At 50.7% G+C, this 15,366-nt stretch overlaps 1 protein-coding gene across 2 annotated transcripts; it reads right to left on the minus strand.

Moving 5' to 3' along the window:
- Positions 1 to 191: 191 nt before the first annotated feature.
- On the minus strand, positions 192 to 12,070 carry KYAT1 (kynurenine aminotransferase 1). Of its 2 annotated transcripts, XM_049832905.1 has the most exons (14): positions 11,966 to 12,070; positions 9,954 to 10,075; positions 7,494 to 7,552; positions 6,366 to 6,516; positions 5,904 to 6,053; positions 4,881 to 4,967; positions 4,630 to 4,758; positions 4,172 to 4,292; positions 3,418 to 3,494; positions 3,070 to 3,159; positions 2,504 to 2,690; positions 2,188 to 2,264; positions 1,813 to 1,899; positions 192 to 1,385 (listed from the first exon to the last, which is right to left on the minus strand). In XM_049832905.1, exons 2-14 carry the CDS (start codon positions 10,035 to 10,037, stop codon positions 1,317 to 1,319), a joined length of 1,368 nt encoding a protein of 455 aa, XP_049688862.1. In that variant the 5' UTR covers positions 10,038 to 10,075; positions 11,966 to 12,070; the 3' UTR covers positions 192 to 1,316. The 2 variants fall into 2 exon arrangements, with proteins under 2 accessions (XP_049688862.1, XP_049688863.1); XM_049832906.1 differs by lacking the exon at positions 9,954 to 10,075 and having other exon boundaries at positions 11,966 to 12,055.
- Positions 12,071 to 15,366: the final 3,296 nt, after the last annotated feature.

Genomic DNA, 15,366 nt, shown 5'->3' on the forward strand with positions numbered 1-15,366 from the left:
CAGCACCCTCACCCACCCAGGCTGTCCAGGCAACCAGACGTGTCTCCCATGGGCGAAGGCAGGAGGTGGGTGTTTGCCTCCCTCCCTCCCTCCCTCCGGCAGGCCGGTGCAGCTCTGGCTCCAAGCGGATCGGTACCGCCAGCTGCAGCCCAACGCCGAAAACCTGCGGAGCTGCTACCCACCGGTCTGGGTGGGACGAGCAGCCACCACGGTGGGACGCAACACAGATGTTGCACGGGTGACGGCAGCCCCATAATCATTACAGAGACATTTACTTTTCAATAATTGCAGTAATTCTACTTCAGTAATTTAACCGCCACAAATGCTTATTGCACGGTCTGTTACACGTAACTCCTGCGTGACTGATGATGCTGGTTTACATTCTTATCCAGGTTGAAATCGCGAATGATGCAAGAATTACTTTTCAAAACGCTGCTCGCGTTACCCCACCAGCCCAGCGGGTGGGAGGCTGCAGGGGCCACCACCAGCAGCAGCAGCCGCCCGAGGCCGCTGTGCCCTTCTTCCCCAGCCACTGCGTGCACTTGTCAAAGGCCTGAAGGTTTTGCTTTGCAGCCTGGATGATGCTGCCAAGCCCCGACAAAGTGCCAGGGACAGTTTGGGGGGTGCACAGGGAAGGTTTGGCAGCATTTGGGCTATTTATGAAAGCCTGTTTTCTGGGGGAAACCAGTTACCGATTCTATGGTCACCTTCCCCAGAGATACACAGAAAAAAATAATGGGAAAATTGTTAATTATGGGAAACAGCATTTCACTGGGTTTATAATTTTCAGGATCATAAGAATTAACCTAATGATGGGTGATGATACTGCACAGTCCTGTGGGAACGTGGGTGCTGGTGGAAATGCTGTCCTGTGCCCTGGGGTACATGAGTGGGGATGTGGAGCAAGACAAGCCACAGTAATCCCCCAGCATGGCCTTAAAGGTAGGTCCTGAAACACCTTTTCAGAATTTGGTGGTGGAAAAGGCCCCAGGGGCCATCCTTACCTTGTGTCTTGCTGGATGCATCCCAGAACTGATTATCAAAGTCTTTAGACATAAGAGGAAGAAATGTCAAATACCGGCAGCACACACGAAGACTCACTTCTTCCAAGGAACAGTGCAATCATTTCACAGTGACAGAAAGTGTCCCCCAGACCCTGGGCATGGCAAACCCCTTACCCATTTGTCTGGCAGAAAATGTGGTTGAAAGCACAAAAATAAGGACGGCTCAAAGTTTGTAGCCAAGCAAAGGAAAAGGAGGAAGAGCAGTCATGGCAGGCGAAGACCAAGGAGAGCCTGGTTTTCTCTCCAGTGCACTCAGGGACTAGTTTTCTCCTGTTTCCATTTTTGCAATATGTCGTTTGCCGCCTTCAGGGTTGCTTCCTCCTAAACAAATACCACAGGTTTGGTCAGTGGCTTCCACCCAAATCCCATTTGTCCTCACTGCAGTCATCATTTATATAAAAATCCCGTTCTCATTTTGGAACATCACAGATGCCCCATGTTCAGTATGAAATGGGCACAGCCATCTCTGGGGCGGGCATAGCCACTGGGCATTTAAAAGTGCACCCAGAAGACTCCCTGCCGTGACCAAGAAAGGTGGGATGCTGACGGGGCAAGGTTTAGGATGGCACTGGCACACCTGCTGCCCCCAGCTCGGCTCTCATGTCTGCAGGAGGGGGTTGGACCAGCTGTGATGCCATGCTCAGGCTCTAATGCCCAAGGCGCTCTGTACTTCTTCTTGGCATCTCATTAAATTAGGCCTGATTATTACTCCCAACCTCGCCTGCCTTTGTGCTGCCACACATCTCACCTTTGCGAAGCAGAACCGGATGAAATGGTTGTAGTTGTTCTTGTGGGCCCCACAGTAGAAAGCGGAGAGCGGGATGGCGGCAAGTCCCTGGGAGGGTAAAACGTGGAGCTGAGGTTACTCTTTCTGGGCTGGTATGAAGCTATCCACTTATTGCTCGCAAGTCTCACGGATGGGCTTGTAGATGCCCTTGGTGCCCTGCCTGCTCACTCTGAGCTCAGGCTGCCAGGGTTGAGGCCAGCTGCTGACAGACACCCCCCTGGATGAGCTGCCGGACCCGGCAGTGGTGTTGTGCTGTTGGCTCACGCAAGTGCAGCCAGCAGGGAGGGCACAAACCCACCCGGGACAAACGCAGCAGAAAGGGCCAGATTCATTTACCTTGTTCTTGATCATCCACTTAGCAAATCTGTAGTCATAGGGCTCATCGGAGTCGGGGACATCAGGGACATCGGATTCTGCAGGAGAAGTACAACAGCACAGAGGTGGAGGCTGCTGCCGGGTGCCTCAGCCAAGCTCCAAAACGATGACCTCTGGGAGCTTGGATGGGGAATACACTACTGTCCCTCCCTGCTTTGGTGATGGTTTATGCAAGTTCCTGTCCCTGCTAGTGGTATGGCTGTGAGCTGGCCCCTCCATACTCAGCCCTGAGCCTCCCCATACTTTGCCTGAGCAAAACCACAGCTGCATAACTTACTGAACTCAGAGATGTCTGCCACCAAGAAGTAGGTGCCCTCAGGGATGATGGGTTTCATCCCCACAGCATCCAGGCTCTGGACCAGCCAGTCTCTCTTCTGCTGCAGCTCCTTGGGTAGTTGGACTAAGTAGCTGTCTGGTTTCCCGTAAAGCTCAATCTCCCTCTGGAAACCCTGAGCCACGGCCTCCTGCAAGGAGAGAGGTAACCCGGTGGGCAGATGGTCAAGGCTTGCTTGAGAACCGGAGTCTTTGCTCCCACATGATTCACAGGTGACTAGGGAGCAGGTGGTGATTTCTCACTGCACCAAGCTGACCTCTTTGCCTGCAGCCCCTCCAAATGACCTTTTAGATTTGTCAATGCAAAATAAAGACTATACCTCAGGCAGGCTGGATTCTTCCCTTCCTCTCAGGCATGGGGTGACTGCATGGAGAGGGGAATGAGCCTCTCCAGGGCACCATGCATCACCCTGTCTGGCCTTTCAGGTCAGCCATGGGCAGAAGGACCCTCTCTCGCTCCTGCTTCAGGGGTTTGGGTATTACAGGGCCAGTTGCAGAGAGCTGCCTTACCTGGGCAATTGTGGCACAGTGGTACGCTGAGTTTTGGTGCACAGTACGGAGGTGCTGCAGCAGCCGGTTGGGTCCCACAGTCCAGCCCACCTGTGGCCAGGATAGGAGGAGGAAAGTGGTAAGTCTCTAGGTACCTACTTGGGCTCCCCTTTATTTGCCTGCACTGGCTTAATTGTATTTTCCAGACAGGGCTATCATACAGCAGCTTTGGTACTTTCAGACCTTGAGGCTCAAAGCTGAGTGTGCGGCAGCCGTGTCCCCAGTGCTGTGCTATGGCAATCGGACCCACACCCTGAAGCAAAGGGATGGGGATGGGGACACAATGAGGTGTCGCATGGGGGAATTCACCTTCCATCCAGTGGCACTGAAGGTCTTCCCAGCACTCCCAATCATCACCGTGCGGTCCCACATCCCTTGCAAGCTGGCTGGCAATGAAACAAGAGAGAAACGCCAATGGCAGAGCTCAGCATGCTCGCTTCTGGGCTGCATTAATGGCATGGTGGGAGCTCTTTGCCCACCATAATCCATGGTGGCCTCTTGTGTTCACAGCACATCTTTCACCTGTATGAGCCTCAAAGCACACCCCAAGCAGGGAGCCAGGTTTCTCAAGAGCAGCTCTTTGTAATTAAGTGTTTTCATACACATGTACAGAGCCCCAGGGGTTCCCAGGGATCCCAAGCACCATCAGCCTGCAACAAGGTGATTGCATATTACTGCAACAGGAAGAACAGGCCTCTGAAATCATGTTGAAATGGATGTCCCAAAACTAGAGACACTCAGAAAACTGTGGTTTTACAAAGTATGGGAAAACAAATCAGTTTCACTGGAGCCAAAGGGCACTTTGCTGTATATGTCAGTCTGTGAAGCTAGCTCTCTATTTCCTCTGACTGGTTCTGGAAGTCAGGGGTCCAGTTTAAGTCCTGGTTTGGACGCTGAGACCGAAGTGCAGCAAAATACCTCTAATGAGGATACATGCCTAGTAGAGCCATGCATGTAAGCAGCCCATATAATTTCCAGGGGTCCCCAGCTAAATCACCAGTTCCTTCCCTGAAGATGCTGTACCCAGAGAAGACATCCAAGCTCAGCAAGTCATTCTCCATACCGATGCGGATGTGCTTCTTCCCATCATAGACCAGCCACTCATACACTTCGTCGCTGATGCACAGGATGTCATGCTTCTCACACAGGTCTGCAATGAGCTCCAGCTCCCCTTGGCTGAATACCTGCAGCAGGCCGGGAGTGGAGCAGAGATGCAACAGGAGCATTTCTGAGCCCCTGCCTGTCCCTGCCTCTCTGCAAAGGCTGCACGCCCTGCCCGCGCCATCTCCCAAGCCAGGGTGGGCAGGAGCTGACTGCAATGGTCTAACAGGGCAAAGCCACTGCTGGCATAAAAGACCAGGCTTAAAAACACCAGAAGAGTGAGTGCAGCATGCGGTGCTGCCACAACACCCATTTCCCTTGTGCGTAAGGAAGGTCGAGTCACTGCTACACTGCAAATGTGGTGGGATGAGCTGTAGCCCCCCAGCAGCTTTTCAGCCACAGCAAGGCCAGAAGTGTTACCTTGCCCAGAGGATTGTTGGGTGAGTTCAGGACGATGGCTTTTGTCCGTTCACTGAATTTAGAAGCCAGTTCAGCTGGGTCCAGCTGCCAGTCTGCACTAGACATCAATTTTCCCTCTTTTGGAGCTTTCTAGAGAGAACAGAGGGGAATCTCAGTTGCTTTGCTACCTTTGCACTTTGGTTACCACTCACCTCTTCGCTCACTTTGCTGTGACTCTTCCCTTCTCAACAGCTTTGCTTTGACCCACTCACCGGTCTCAGCGGGACAAACACAGGCGTCCCACCAGCCATTTTCACCATTGGCTCATAGCAGTCAAAGAAGGGCTCAATGATTATCACCTGGAAGAAAGACATGTCAGCACCCTCCTGGCCCTGCTCAGACCTTCCCTGATGGGTGCAGAGAGCAATGGGAGGGTGTCCTGGTTTCAGCTGGGATAGAGTTAACTGTCTTCCTAGTAGCTGGTACAGTGCTATGTTTTGAGTTCAGCATGCGAAGAATGTTGATAACACCGATGTTTTCAGTTGCTGCTCAGTATTGTTTAGACTATAGTCAAGGATTTTTCAGCTTCTCATGGCCAGCCAGGGCACAAGAAGTTGGCACAGGACACGACCAAGGCACCTGACCCAAACTGGGCAACGGTGTATTCCATACCATGGGACGTCCCATCTAGTTTAGGAACTGGGAAGTGGGGGGGCAGTGAATCGCCGCTCTGGGGGACTGGCGGGGTGTCGGTCGGCGGGTGGTGAGCAATTGCCCTGCACATCATTTGTACATTCCAATCCTTTTATTACTACTGTTGTCATTTTATTAGTGTTATCATTATCATTATTAGTTTCTTCTCTTCTGTTCTATTAAACCGTTCTTATCTCAACCCAGAAGTTTTACTTTTTTTTTCCCGATTTCCTCCCCCATCCCACTGGATGGGGGAAGTGAGTGAGCGGCTGCGTGGTACTTAGTTGCTGGCTGGGGTTAAACCACGACAGAGGGACAGGAAATTTTAATCCCTGAATTACTGGAATGGAGAATCTGCATTGCCTGTGGGCATTGTCATGGAAGACCACCACCACTCAGGTGCCTTATGCAGAAATGAGACAGTGCCCTACAGCAGATAATTTTTTCCTTTGGAAGCTCAGATACTGGAGAATGGGGATAAAACCAGTTCTGCTTTAGAAAAGGACAATGAAAACCAGCCTGCAGCTGCTGGCAGACCCACAGCCAGGAAGGGCTCTCCTGGAGGAAGGCTGCCTGTGCAACAAGCTCAAATCTTGGGTTACCTCATCACCTTCATCAACGAAAGCCTGGAAGCAGCAGAAAAGGGCCTGGTATGCCCCCACAGTCACCATCACATTGGTCATAGGATCCAGGTCTCGTCCAAGCAGCTTCCCAAAAAACTGGGCTAGGATCTTCACCAGAGGCGGGTGGCCCTGTGGGATGAGAGGAGAGGTGGGAATTGGGTTGCAGAAGCCTCCTAAAACATGGGTGAGCCCCTGTTCAGGGCCTGGGCAGCCAAGTGCCCTGCAACTGAGTGTGCAAGGCATCTTCCAGCCCAGCTGCTTCAAATGCCCCGGTAAAGCAGGGTGTTACAGCCCTAGGCACAAGGGGCCTGGGCTGAGGCTGGATGCATGTTTTGCCTCCTGTGGTTTGCCCTGTTTATTGCTGCCTGATGAGCCCTGAAGCACCCAAGGCTAACAGGGAATGTGGGAGGTATTGCTGAGGAGGGGGGTCTGTCCACGCACAAAGGCACGGGTGTACTGGTGCAGCATGTGGTTCTCCCCGCTGAGGGCTCTCACGAATGCCTCCTTCAGAAAGTCCGGTGGGGGGAAGTCAGGGAAGCCCTGGCCCAGGTTCACCGTAGCGTAGGTGGCAGCCAGTTTTACAAACTCCACCCTGGAGACAAGAAAGGGAGAGAAAGACAAGTGTTTACAGAGGGTCTGGGCAGCATGCTGGCACTGGCTCTGCTTGCCAGCATCCCTTTGTAAGTGAGTGAGGTTGGTGTCCTTCCTGCGGAGCCATCCCATTGCTCACAGGTGGACAGGACAAAGCACAGGTAATTTTAGACCTGTTCCAATTAAAACAAGGGTGAGGCACAATTCCACTGGGGGGTGGTTTTAATTTGTTCTCGAAGGAAACAGCCTTTGTGCTGTCTGGCTGTGCAGTCACAGTTGAAGCCACGCACTGCTGCTGATCAGACCAGACCGAGCAGGAGAGGTCTCGGAGGTTTTCAAATTCATACCAGTTCTGCAAAATTTAGCAACTAAACACTGTGAAGGCCTCTGCAGAGGGAAGGGCAGGCTGAACTCAGTGCTTGTCTCAAACAAGAGCCAGCTCATGAGCAGTTTGTAGCTTGAAACCAGACACAGCAGGGCTTTGGGGAAAGCCCATTTAAATCTCTTCTTCAAGCATGCAGTTTTCCCAATGTCTGTGCCTGGCAGGCCGGGAATAGCATTTGCAGCATCCCTTCACCAGCCCCTCTGCTTGCAGTGCCCTAGGTTGGGCTTGAAGCAGACACCGGGCTGAAGCCAGTGTGCTGTGACAATTTTTCTTGGATTTGGGTGCTGCTGGGATCATTTGTGTGGACAGGCCTGATGGAGTACAATGCAATACAAGGTGCTCCCGCCTGCCTTCCTGCAGGATGCTGCAGAATACCTGATACGGCATAAAGTGTGAGCAGCAGATACAGACCTGAGACAGGATAAAGTCTCCCAGGGCAAACCTGCCCCGATGTGCTTCCTAAACAAATGCAAAGTAGCCGAGAGAGACTGTGCTGCTGTATGCTCTGTGTGGCTGCGGTGGTTTCTATGTGGTGTTAAGCTGCCTAAAACCACATCTACCACCAGGGCAAACCACATATTCTCTTAACTTACCAGATATTCTTATCTATTCCCTCCAACCTCCGAGCTTGCACCAGCCTTGACATTTTTGCCTGCAAAGGGAGAGACAGAAAGTGAGTCTGAGGCTTTTACTAAATGGCAATGGGACCATGCGTGAAGGGGACATGGCCTCCACAGGTATGTTTTTCCCAATAGAAAGTGTGCCCTTTAGTATTGCTTCATGGGTTGCTGCTGACCGACCTTACAACAGTAATGCTGACGCAGTGGCTTCTGGAAGAGGTTTCACAGACTTTTTATGAAAGATCAAACAGACAAGAGCTGGCAGAGGAGGATGTTCCATTTACAAGTTTCAACAAGAATTGAGAAAACAGATGAACAAAAGAAGCATGTCTACACTTACTGGGGAGGTGGCAATGCCTTAATCTTCATTTTCAGTTGGAATAAATCATGGGGTCAGATGAGCTCAGCCAAGCTGTAACAGCCAGGCCAATGACTCCAGACCTCAGGCTTTTGGCTTCCATAGCCTCTCTTGTCCTCCATCAGAAGGACCTCTTTGTTTTCTACAGGCCACAAAATATCCCCTTTTCCTAGAAGGACAAACTTTTTTATTCCACGTTGCTCTATGGAGTAGCAGAAGTATCTACTCCTTTGTACTGCTGGAGCCCTTGGTGAAGGGAGTTGCTCTAGATCCTAAACAATATGGTGGTTTTTGCACCTAAAGTTTATGCGAAACCAGGCAGCAACTGGGTGCAGGCAACAGGGGAGCACAGCACACGTCAGTCTGATGTACGGAGACACCAAGGTATCATTCACCTGATTGGTATCTAATTTCCATGTGCATCACGGCTAGTGGGGGTGCGAAGGACAGTAGGAAACTGAGAGCAAAATCCTCCTTCCAGCTGGGTAAGCACAGAGGGAGAAAATTAGTTGTGCTTGATGGGGAATTTATCACGAGGACGATGAAAAGCAGCAGAAGCAGAATTTAATCACTAAACAGCACAGGGAAAGGGCAACCAGACAGCAAAGGGACTGGAAGCTGGAGACAAACAATGCTCAATGTAGCAAGAAAAGCCAGCATGGAGATGTGAGGAGGGCGTCTGAAGCAATGAGCCAAGAAAACGATCATCACCATGGCAAGTAAAATACATGTGAAAAGGGATGAGGAGAGCATGTAAAAGCAACCGAGATGTGAGATGCAGAGCTGGGATGTGAGGGGAGAGGGTCTGTGCTCTGCTGTGCCAGGATGGTGGGGGGATACCAGGTCAGCACCCCTCCCCAGGCTCAACTGCAGTGGTAACTCCCCACCTACCTGCTCACCTCTGGTGTTCCCAGAGGGCTTGCACCAGAATTTGAAAAGTGCCCCAATGATATTTTGTATTGAGGTCTTTAGATTTTTATACAGCTTCAGCCCTCACTAGGGATCTTTGCAAATACCTTGGTGAGGAGCCCTGTGTTTCAGAGGGCACCAGGTGGGCTCTGCACTCCCTTGTGGTGCTAGGCAGGCAGACAAGGGTGAGCAGAAGTCGCTGCCTCCCCAGGTCTAGGGGAGGCCCACTCCTCTCCCCCAGCCCCCTGCTTTGCAATTTCTGCACAAGCTCATGGGTATTACAGTTAGCAAGACCTGGTGCCTGAGCTGATTTTGGTGGGAGTAGAAGGATTTGTGGTTTGGGAAGCAAAAGATAGCTGAAGGTGAAATACTAACAGCTCCAGTGCTGTTCTTTTGCAGTGGGGCTGCTGCTGGCCACAGTTCAGAGAATTTAACAGCATTGGCAAGTGTGATGGGGGTCAGTGGGAACAGGGTTCTTTAAGCCTAGAAATTCCCAGTTCTGAGAAAAGGCTTTGTCTCCTCCAGCCCTTTCAGGAAGGGACATGACAAACACTTTCTTCCTTTGACATCCCCCCCATCCCATCCCCAGCCTGCATGATGCTGCCATGGGTGGCTGCCCATCAGGCTGGAGAGCAACATGGGCTCAGGGCCACGCAGCCCGCAAATCTTTTTCAGCCTGTTCTGCTCCCCAGACTGAATAATGTGTTTCTCCAGTTGCAATTTTCCTGGCAGCTAGACAGGATAGTTGAGTGCAAGTGTAGAAGACTTAGCAGCCATGACCTTCCACCATTGACTCCCTGCTGCACATGATTTCCTTGCTCTGCATGTTTGTATTGCCAGGAGGGATGGTGATATTTCCCAAGTACTTTGCAACCCAAGAGGCTTTAGTAGAAGAGACCATCAGACGAGGCAACCCCAGAAACAATGAACTTTCTTCTGCATGAAGGATATTCTCTTGCTTATGAGATGTTCTCTTTAAACAGGCTACCTGGAAATAAGCAGGTACAGAGGAGATTGCACCAGTGTGGCTTCTCCTGACGTGCCCCATCTGCCATTGATGCCAAAGCTAGCTCTTGGTTAGTGAGCTCCCCCAGGCTCCACACTGCTGCAGCCTGAGCCAGGGACCAGGCTGACAGCCAGAAAGAGTCATGTTGGGCATTCAATACCTCGCTGGCGTATGAGCTATATCCAGCGCTGCTCTTCCTCTCCAGCAAGAAGTGACGCAGAGACGGTCCTGCTCTCCTGAGCATGCCACAGCTTCTGCTGTCTCACTCCTATGGGCATGGACCTGCATTTCCCCCGGACACAAAGCAGAAGGGTGAGACAACTGCTCCACGGCTCCAGGAGTAAAGCAAACGCTCCATGTACCTGGGGACGAGGCAGATCCAGACCCAAAGCTGTGGTTATTCTGCCACAGAAAGGAAAAGGGGGAACGAGCTGCTTTGTATGTTGTCGCTGCAACATCAAACAGTGCTAGGACTGTACTTTGTGCCCATGACACACACAAAGTCAGGACCACAAGTGCAACCGTCTTCTACCTCCTCTCTCCCCAGTTCAGGCTCCCCCTACTTTCCTCTGCACTGGGGAAATTCGGTATTCAGCATCAGCTTCCCATCCAGTTTCATTGATCCCAGGTATCTCTTGTCTCTGCCCTTCCTCCCCTGCAGCACCTCCACCTTCCTCACTAATTAGACTGTGCCTTGGCAGGGCTGTTCAGACACCCTGCTTCTTGGGGCTGGAAAGTGAAACAAGGGGCCTTAGGGATGCACACTGGGCAAAACTACTCCACACAAACCCATGCCTTCCTCTTCCTTCATGTTCTTAAGGTTACAAAAAAAAAAAAAAAAAAAAAAAATCAAAGCAAGAGTGCTGCTATTTTTGAGAATGTCTGACCTCTCAGCTGCTGCAACTCCAGGCTGTTTAGTCACAAGTTTTTTTCTGATTAACGAGATGTCAGCTTCCATCTCCAAAGTGATTTTGGTGCTTACCTTTCTTTCAAGGCCACAAAGAAATTAATTTCTGTGCCTGATGTAGCCTGTTCCTTCACCTCAGGTCCCCCCAACTATTCTACAGCATTGCTTAAACATGTGGTATTTAAGCTAAAATAAGTTAATGGTTTTTTAGGTACTTGAGATAAAAGCTTGCAGTCAGTCTGGAGGATGCATGCACCTTTATTTTGGCCAGCCATGGATTAATTTACCTAGTTGCCAAAAAAATAAATTAAAACAGGTCCCCACTGTTCGCATTTTGTGTTATTTCTAATGCAAGTGCAAAGCGGCTGCCACCTGAGACCAGTGGGATTTTACATCTCTTTGCCCAGGTGGGAAAAAACAGCACAATTTATGGAAAAATGGGAAGCCACAGCATAATATTGCTCAGGACTGTGAAATATCTACCTTGTCCCTGCGCACAGGACAGCTGCATGTCTGGGATGGGCGCTGAGATGTGGGGGGACACTGCTTTGGGATGCAAAGGAAGTGAGTATTGGAATGCAGGGACTAACTCTGCAGGTGACAAAACAAAAGTGTGGCAGTAAAAAAGGCTTCACAGGATTACAGAAAACTACAGAGCTGCTGTAAGAGCTGTACAGAAGGCTCCTGCAAAGAGCTAGAGGCAGCACTGGGGTCTGGGTGCTCCTGCCAGTGGGAGCAGCCGACTGGGGCTAGGGCAGAGGGCTCTGCCTCACCTCCCTAGCCCTGGACGTTGTGGAGCGGGGTCAGCCACCAGAATGTCAACAAGCCTGAGAAAGACTCAGGGAGCCTCTCACATGGTTGGGCGTTTCAGACTGCCCTGTTTGTATGCTCCCTGCAAGGGAGCCGAGGCACCTCTCGCCTCGGTGGGGTGCACGGGACAGAGCACACTAAGGATTTTGGAGGTGACAGCTGAAAGGTCATCGCGGGGACCGGTCACTCACCACCTCCTGCCCTCCAGCCTGCAGGCACCAGCCGTCTCTTCAGTCCTGGTGCTTCCCAAGCACCTCTGTGGTGCTGGACAGCCTGGCCACTCACAGGTGCACTCAACAGGCTTTGGGGACAAGGGTCCCCCTGAACCCGTCACACCATGGGGTGCAACGCCACAGCGGGAGCATGGGCGAAGGCAGCAGCAACAGCCAGCAAGTGCACACACACCGGCACAAGGCAGCTCCCAGAAGGGATGGTGGGGGGTAAAACTGACTTACATCAAGCTGGGCCACGCTGCCTTACGCTGCGAAAGTCTGGCACAACCGCCCAAGCTGCCTTTGCAGACATGCTGCCCTCTCCCTGTCTCCGAAATGCTTCATCTGCAGCTGGGACTTCCTGGGAGGAGTCAGAGAGGCTGCAGGGAAGCAAGAGTCGAGCTACAACACTTCGATGATGAAAATCGTACCGGGGAAACGTTGGTCTCGGGTCGCTCTCTAAATCACCAAGGTGAGGGAGGAGAGGGCTTCTGGGAGCAGGTCCCTTCCTCCTGGAGGCTTGGAGCCAGAGCTGCCAGAAGATTTTGGCTGCCTGGGAAAATATCCCAGCATATAGATGGAGGCTCATACCAGCATAATTATAGCAGGATCATTTTTGTGGTGCGACTATAATTACTTTGGCATGGCAATGGCAGGGAATTTCCCTTTGAGTGAAGCCTTCAGTCATTTTGAAAAATGGAATTTTTAAGTCAGTCAGACACTCTCAAAAATTTCACCCTGCAGGCTTAATATTATTAGAGAAGAGAATGGATCACAGGTACAGAAGGTGGAGGCACCAGTGTTAGGGTGATCAGAGGATAACGACCAACTGTCCACAATACAACCTAAAGCAGGATCCTGCAGCATCATCCGACCCCTGAGCTGTGGATGGGCAGGCAGACACACAGCAGCCCCAGAGGTGGATTTTAGTGCATGGATGCAGGAGCTGAACTCTCAGTTGTTCGAGAGGTGACAACTGCTGCAGTGAGGTGTACGGAGCAAATTATCCTCTCTTGGCTTTCCTCTTCCTTTTGTGACAAGGCTTTACATGCACCAATGAATCAGGTCATGTAGGTCTCCTGAGTGAGTAGTTACTGTCTCCCTTTCACAGAAGGAAAAAGTGAGCCACAGGGAAAGGAAGCAGCTGACATCCGCTGTGCCAAAGGTTCCCAAATCCTAACCCAATGTCCGGCCGCTGGGCTCACGGCATCCCTGTCGTGACTAAGCAGGAGGGAATGTCTGTGCAGGCAGATGCAAACTCTCTGTTTACTAAACTTCTGTTTAACTCAAACTCTGAAACAGACAGATGGAAAGAAAACTTGTGTTTGGTTCTGTAAGAATGTACACGGCACATCCTGAGCCATCTAAGAGCTCAATGCCATTTTATCCTCTCCCTCCTGCTGCCCTTGCTATGCTTTCTTTGCCGCCTCCTCTGCCAGCCTTGCACCTTCCCTGGTTGTTGTTTGCCCCTGAGCTGAGCAAACTTGACTTGCTAAATTAGCAAAAAGCCAACCTGGCAGAAAAGTGGACAGTTTTCTGTAAGATCCTTGAGTTGAACTGGCTCAGGGGAGGGTGGGTCTGAGTGCTAAAGGCACTGCAAGGAAACAGAGATCCAGGCAGGGACCAGAGCAGAGAGGAGTGGGGAGAAGAAAGGATAGGCAGGAGCATGAGCCCCCACCTTCTTTGGCAGGATTTGGCCTTTATATTGGTTCAGCAGTAACATATAACTTAACCTTAATGTCCTCTTGAAATTCAGCAGAAATTGCTGGATAATATGCACGCAGCCAGCAAGGAAAAGGACACATCTGATCTTGGAGTTTGTACTGTAAAACTCAAGGAAAATTAGGACCCTCTCCTTCTTCAGGTCTTTTTAATTTAACAAGTGCATCTAGATATGAACAATTCTTCTTAATTTTTTTTTTTTTTTTTTTTTTTAATCTAGCTATTGCACTGGACTGGTGAGTGTCTAAAACACTATCCCCTGGCAGGTGGAATCATAGCTCCTCTGGTACAGGTCCTGTGCCCATGGCTAGAGGAGGATGCTAAGATCTCTAATGTTCCTAGAAAGCCACAGATATGCTTATGTTACTATAACAGTGATCACTGGCGTATACAAGTTAAAATTGGCTGCATTTAACCACTCAGAACTGCCTCTTGTACACTAATGAAATTATAATGAATGCCTTTGAACCATCCTTCATGAATTTTTAAAAAAATGATGCTGCCCAGTGTCCTCCAATGAGTCAGCCAAATGAAAATAACCATTAGTGCATCAGCCTGCTTTTTTCAAGTACCACAAAATTACTGTTGGATATATCTTTGTAACACACCAGTGTTACTATTCCTGTTGTGAGGAAACACATACTGTATTTTTCAGTGTCTTTAGTTGGGTGAGCTATTGTTAGAGAAATGGAACAGGGTTTTCAAAATATTCCACTTCAGAAATATCACACAGGTTGGTCCTTAAGGAAAAAAGTAGTAAAAGCTGCAATTTACGTTATTTTCATTCTCTTATTGTTAACTAGCCTTAATGTTGATACTAGTTGTATCCACTTGTTTTTATTTGAGGCATCCAGTGAGATGTTCACCAGATTTCCTCCACTGATCTGGACCATGTGCCCCTGGTCCCTAAACACAGATGATGTCTGCGGCCTTGGGTATTCCTCAGTGATTTGAAAGACAAGAACCGGGTGTGCATGAGAGTTTGGCACTGGTGTGGGTGTGTGAGAGGAGGACCAGGTGGTCAGGCCTGGGCTGTCTACCATCCCTCCTCCCCGCACAGGGCATGGCCACAAATGAAGCTGATTTTAACCCTTTTAGGAGCTAAGGAAAGGGTTTAATGTCACCTGAGAGGAGGTAGGGCCCCAACAAGGAAAGACACAACCTCCTTTTTGTTTGTGAGCCTGGAGGTGATGCACACCAGGTCCAGACAGATGAGCAGCTGCTCCTCTCAGGGCTCTGCATGGCTTGAACCATGCTGGGGCAGCTAAAACTGAAACAACATGATGTCAGGGCATGGCAGCTATAATTTTTCACCCTTCTGTGTTTTCATGGCAGTGACACCAGCCTGAATCAGGGCCTGAAGCTGTCCTTGCAGGCCTGGCTTGCCTCCCTTCTTCCTGAGGGACAGAGGCTGCCATCCCTCTGCGCTACAGGCTGTGGGACAGCATTGCTACATGGCATCAAATTAAATTAAATCATGACAGAAGGCTTGATCATGATTGGGTCATAAACCTTAATAAAAAGGTTTGGGGTTTTTTTTTTTGTTTTTTTTTTACAAAAAGAATCAATTCTGGACTCCAAAGTCACTCGCAGCAGGTGAAGGCACTCAGCTCACCACCTTGCCCTCCGCCTGCTCAGCGCTGAGGCTGGAATTGGGGCGGCCCCTTTAAGACTCTCCCCATTTTGCGCGTTGCCCTGCATCAATATGGCGCTCCCGCCCTCACTTTCCCTGCCCCGCCTCTCCGTCTCCTCCTTATCCCTGCCCCGCCTCTTCCTCTCCTTCTTATTTCCCCCTTCCCCCCCCCCCCCCCCCCCCCCCCCTCCCCCGCCACCATAAATGCCGCCCACCCACCGCGGTCGATCGCGCCCCGCACAAAGATGGCGGCATGCCCTTCTTATCATGCCCGCTCTCAAGATGGCGG

Source organism: Accipiter gentilis, chromosome 29 (genome assembly GCF_929443795.1).
Source record: "Accipiter gentilis chromosome 29, bAccGen1.1, whole genome shotgun sequence".
Classification (NCBI taxonomy): Eukaryota; Metazoa; Chordata; class Aves; order Accipitriformes; family Accipitridae; genus Astur; species Astur gentilis.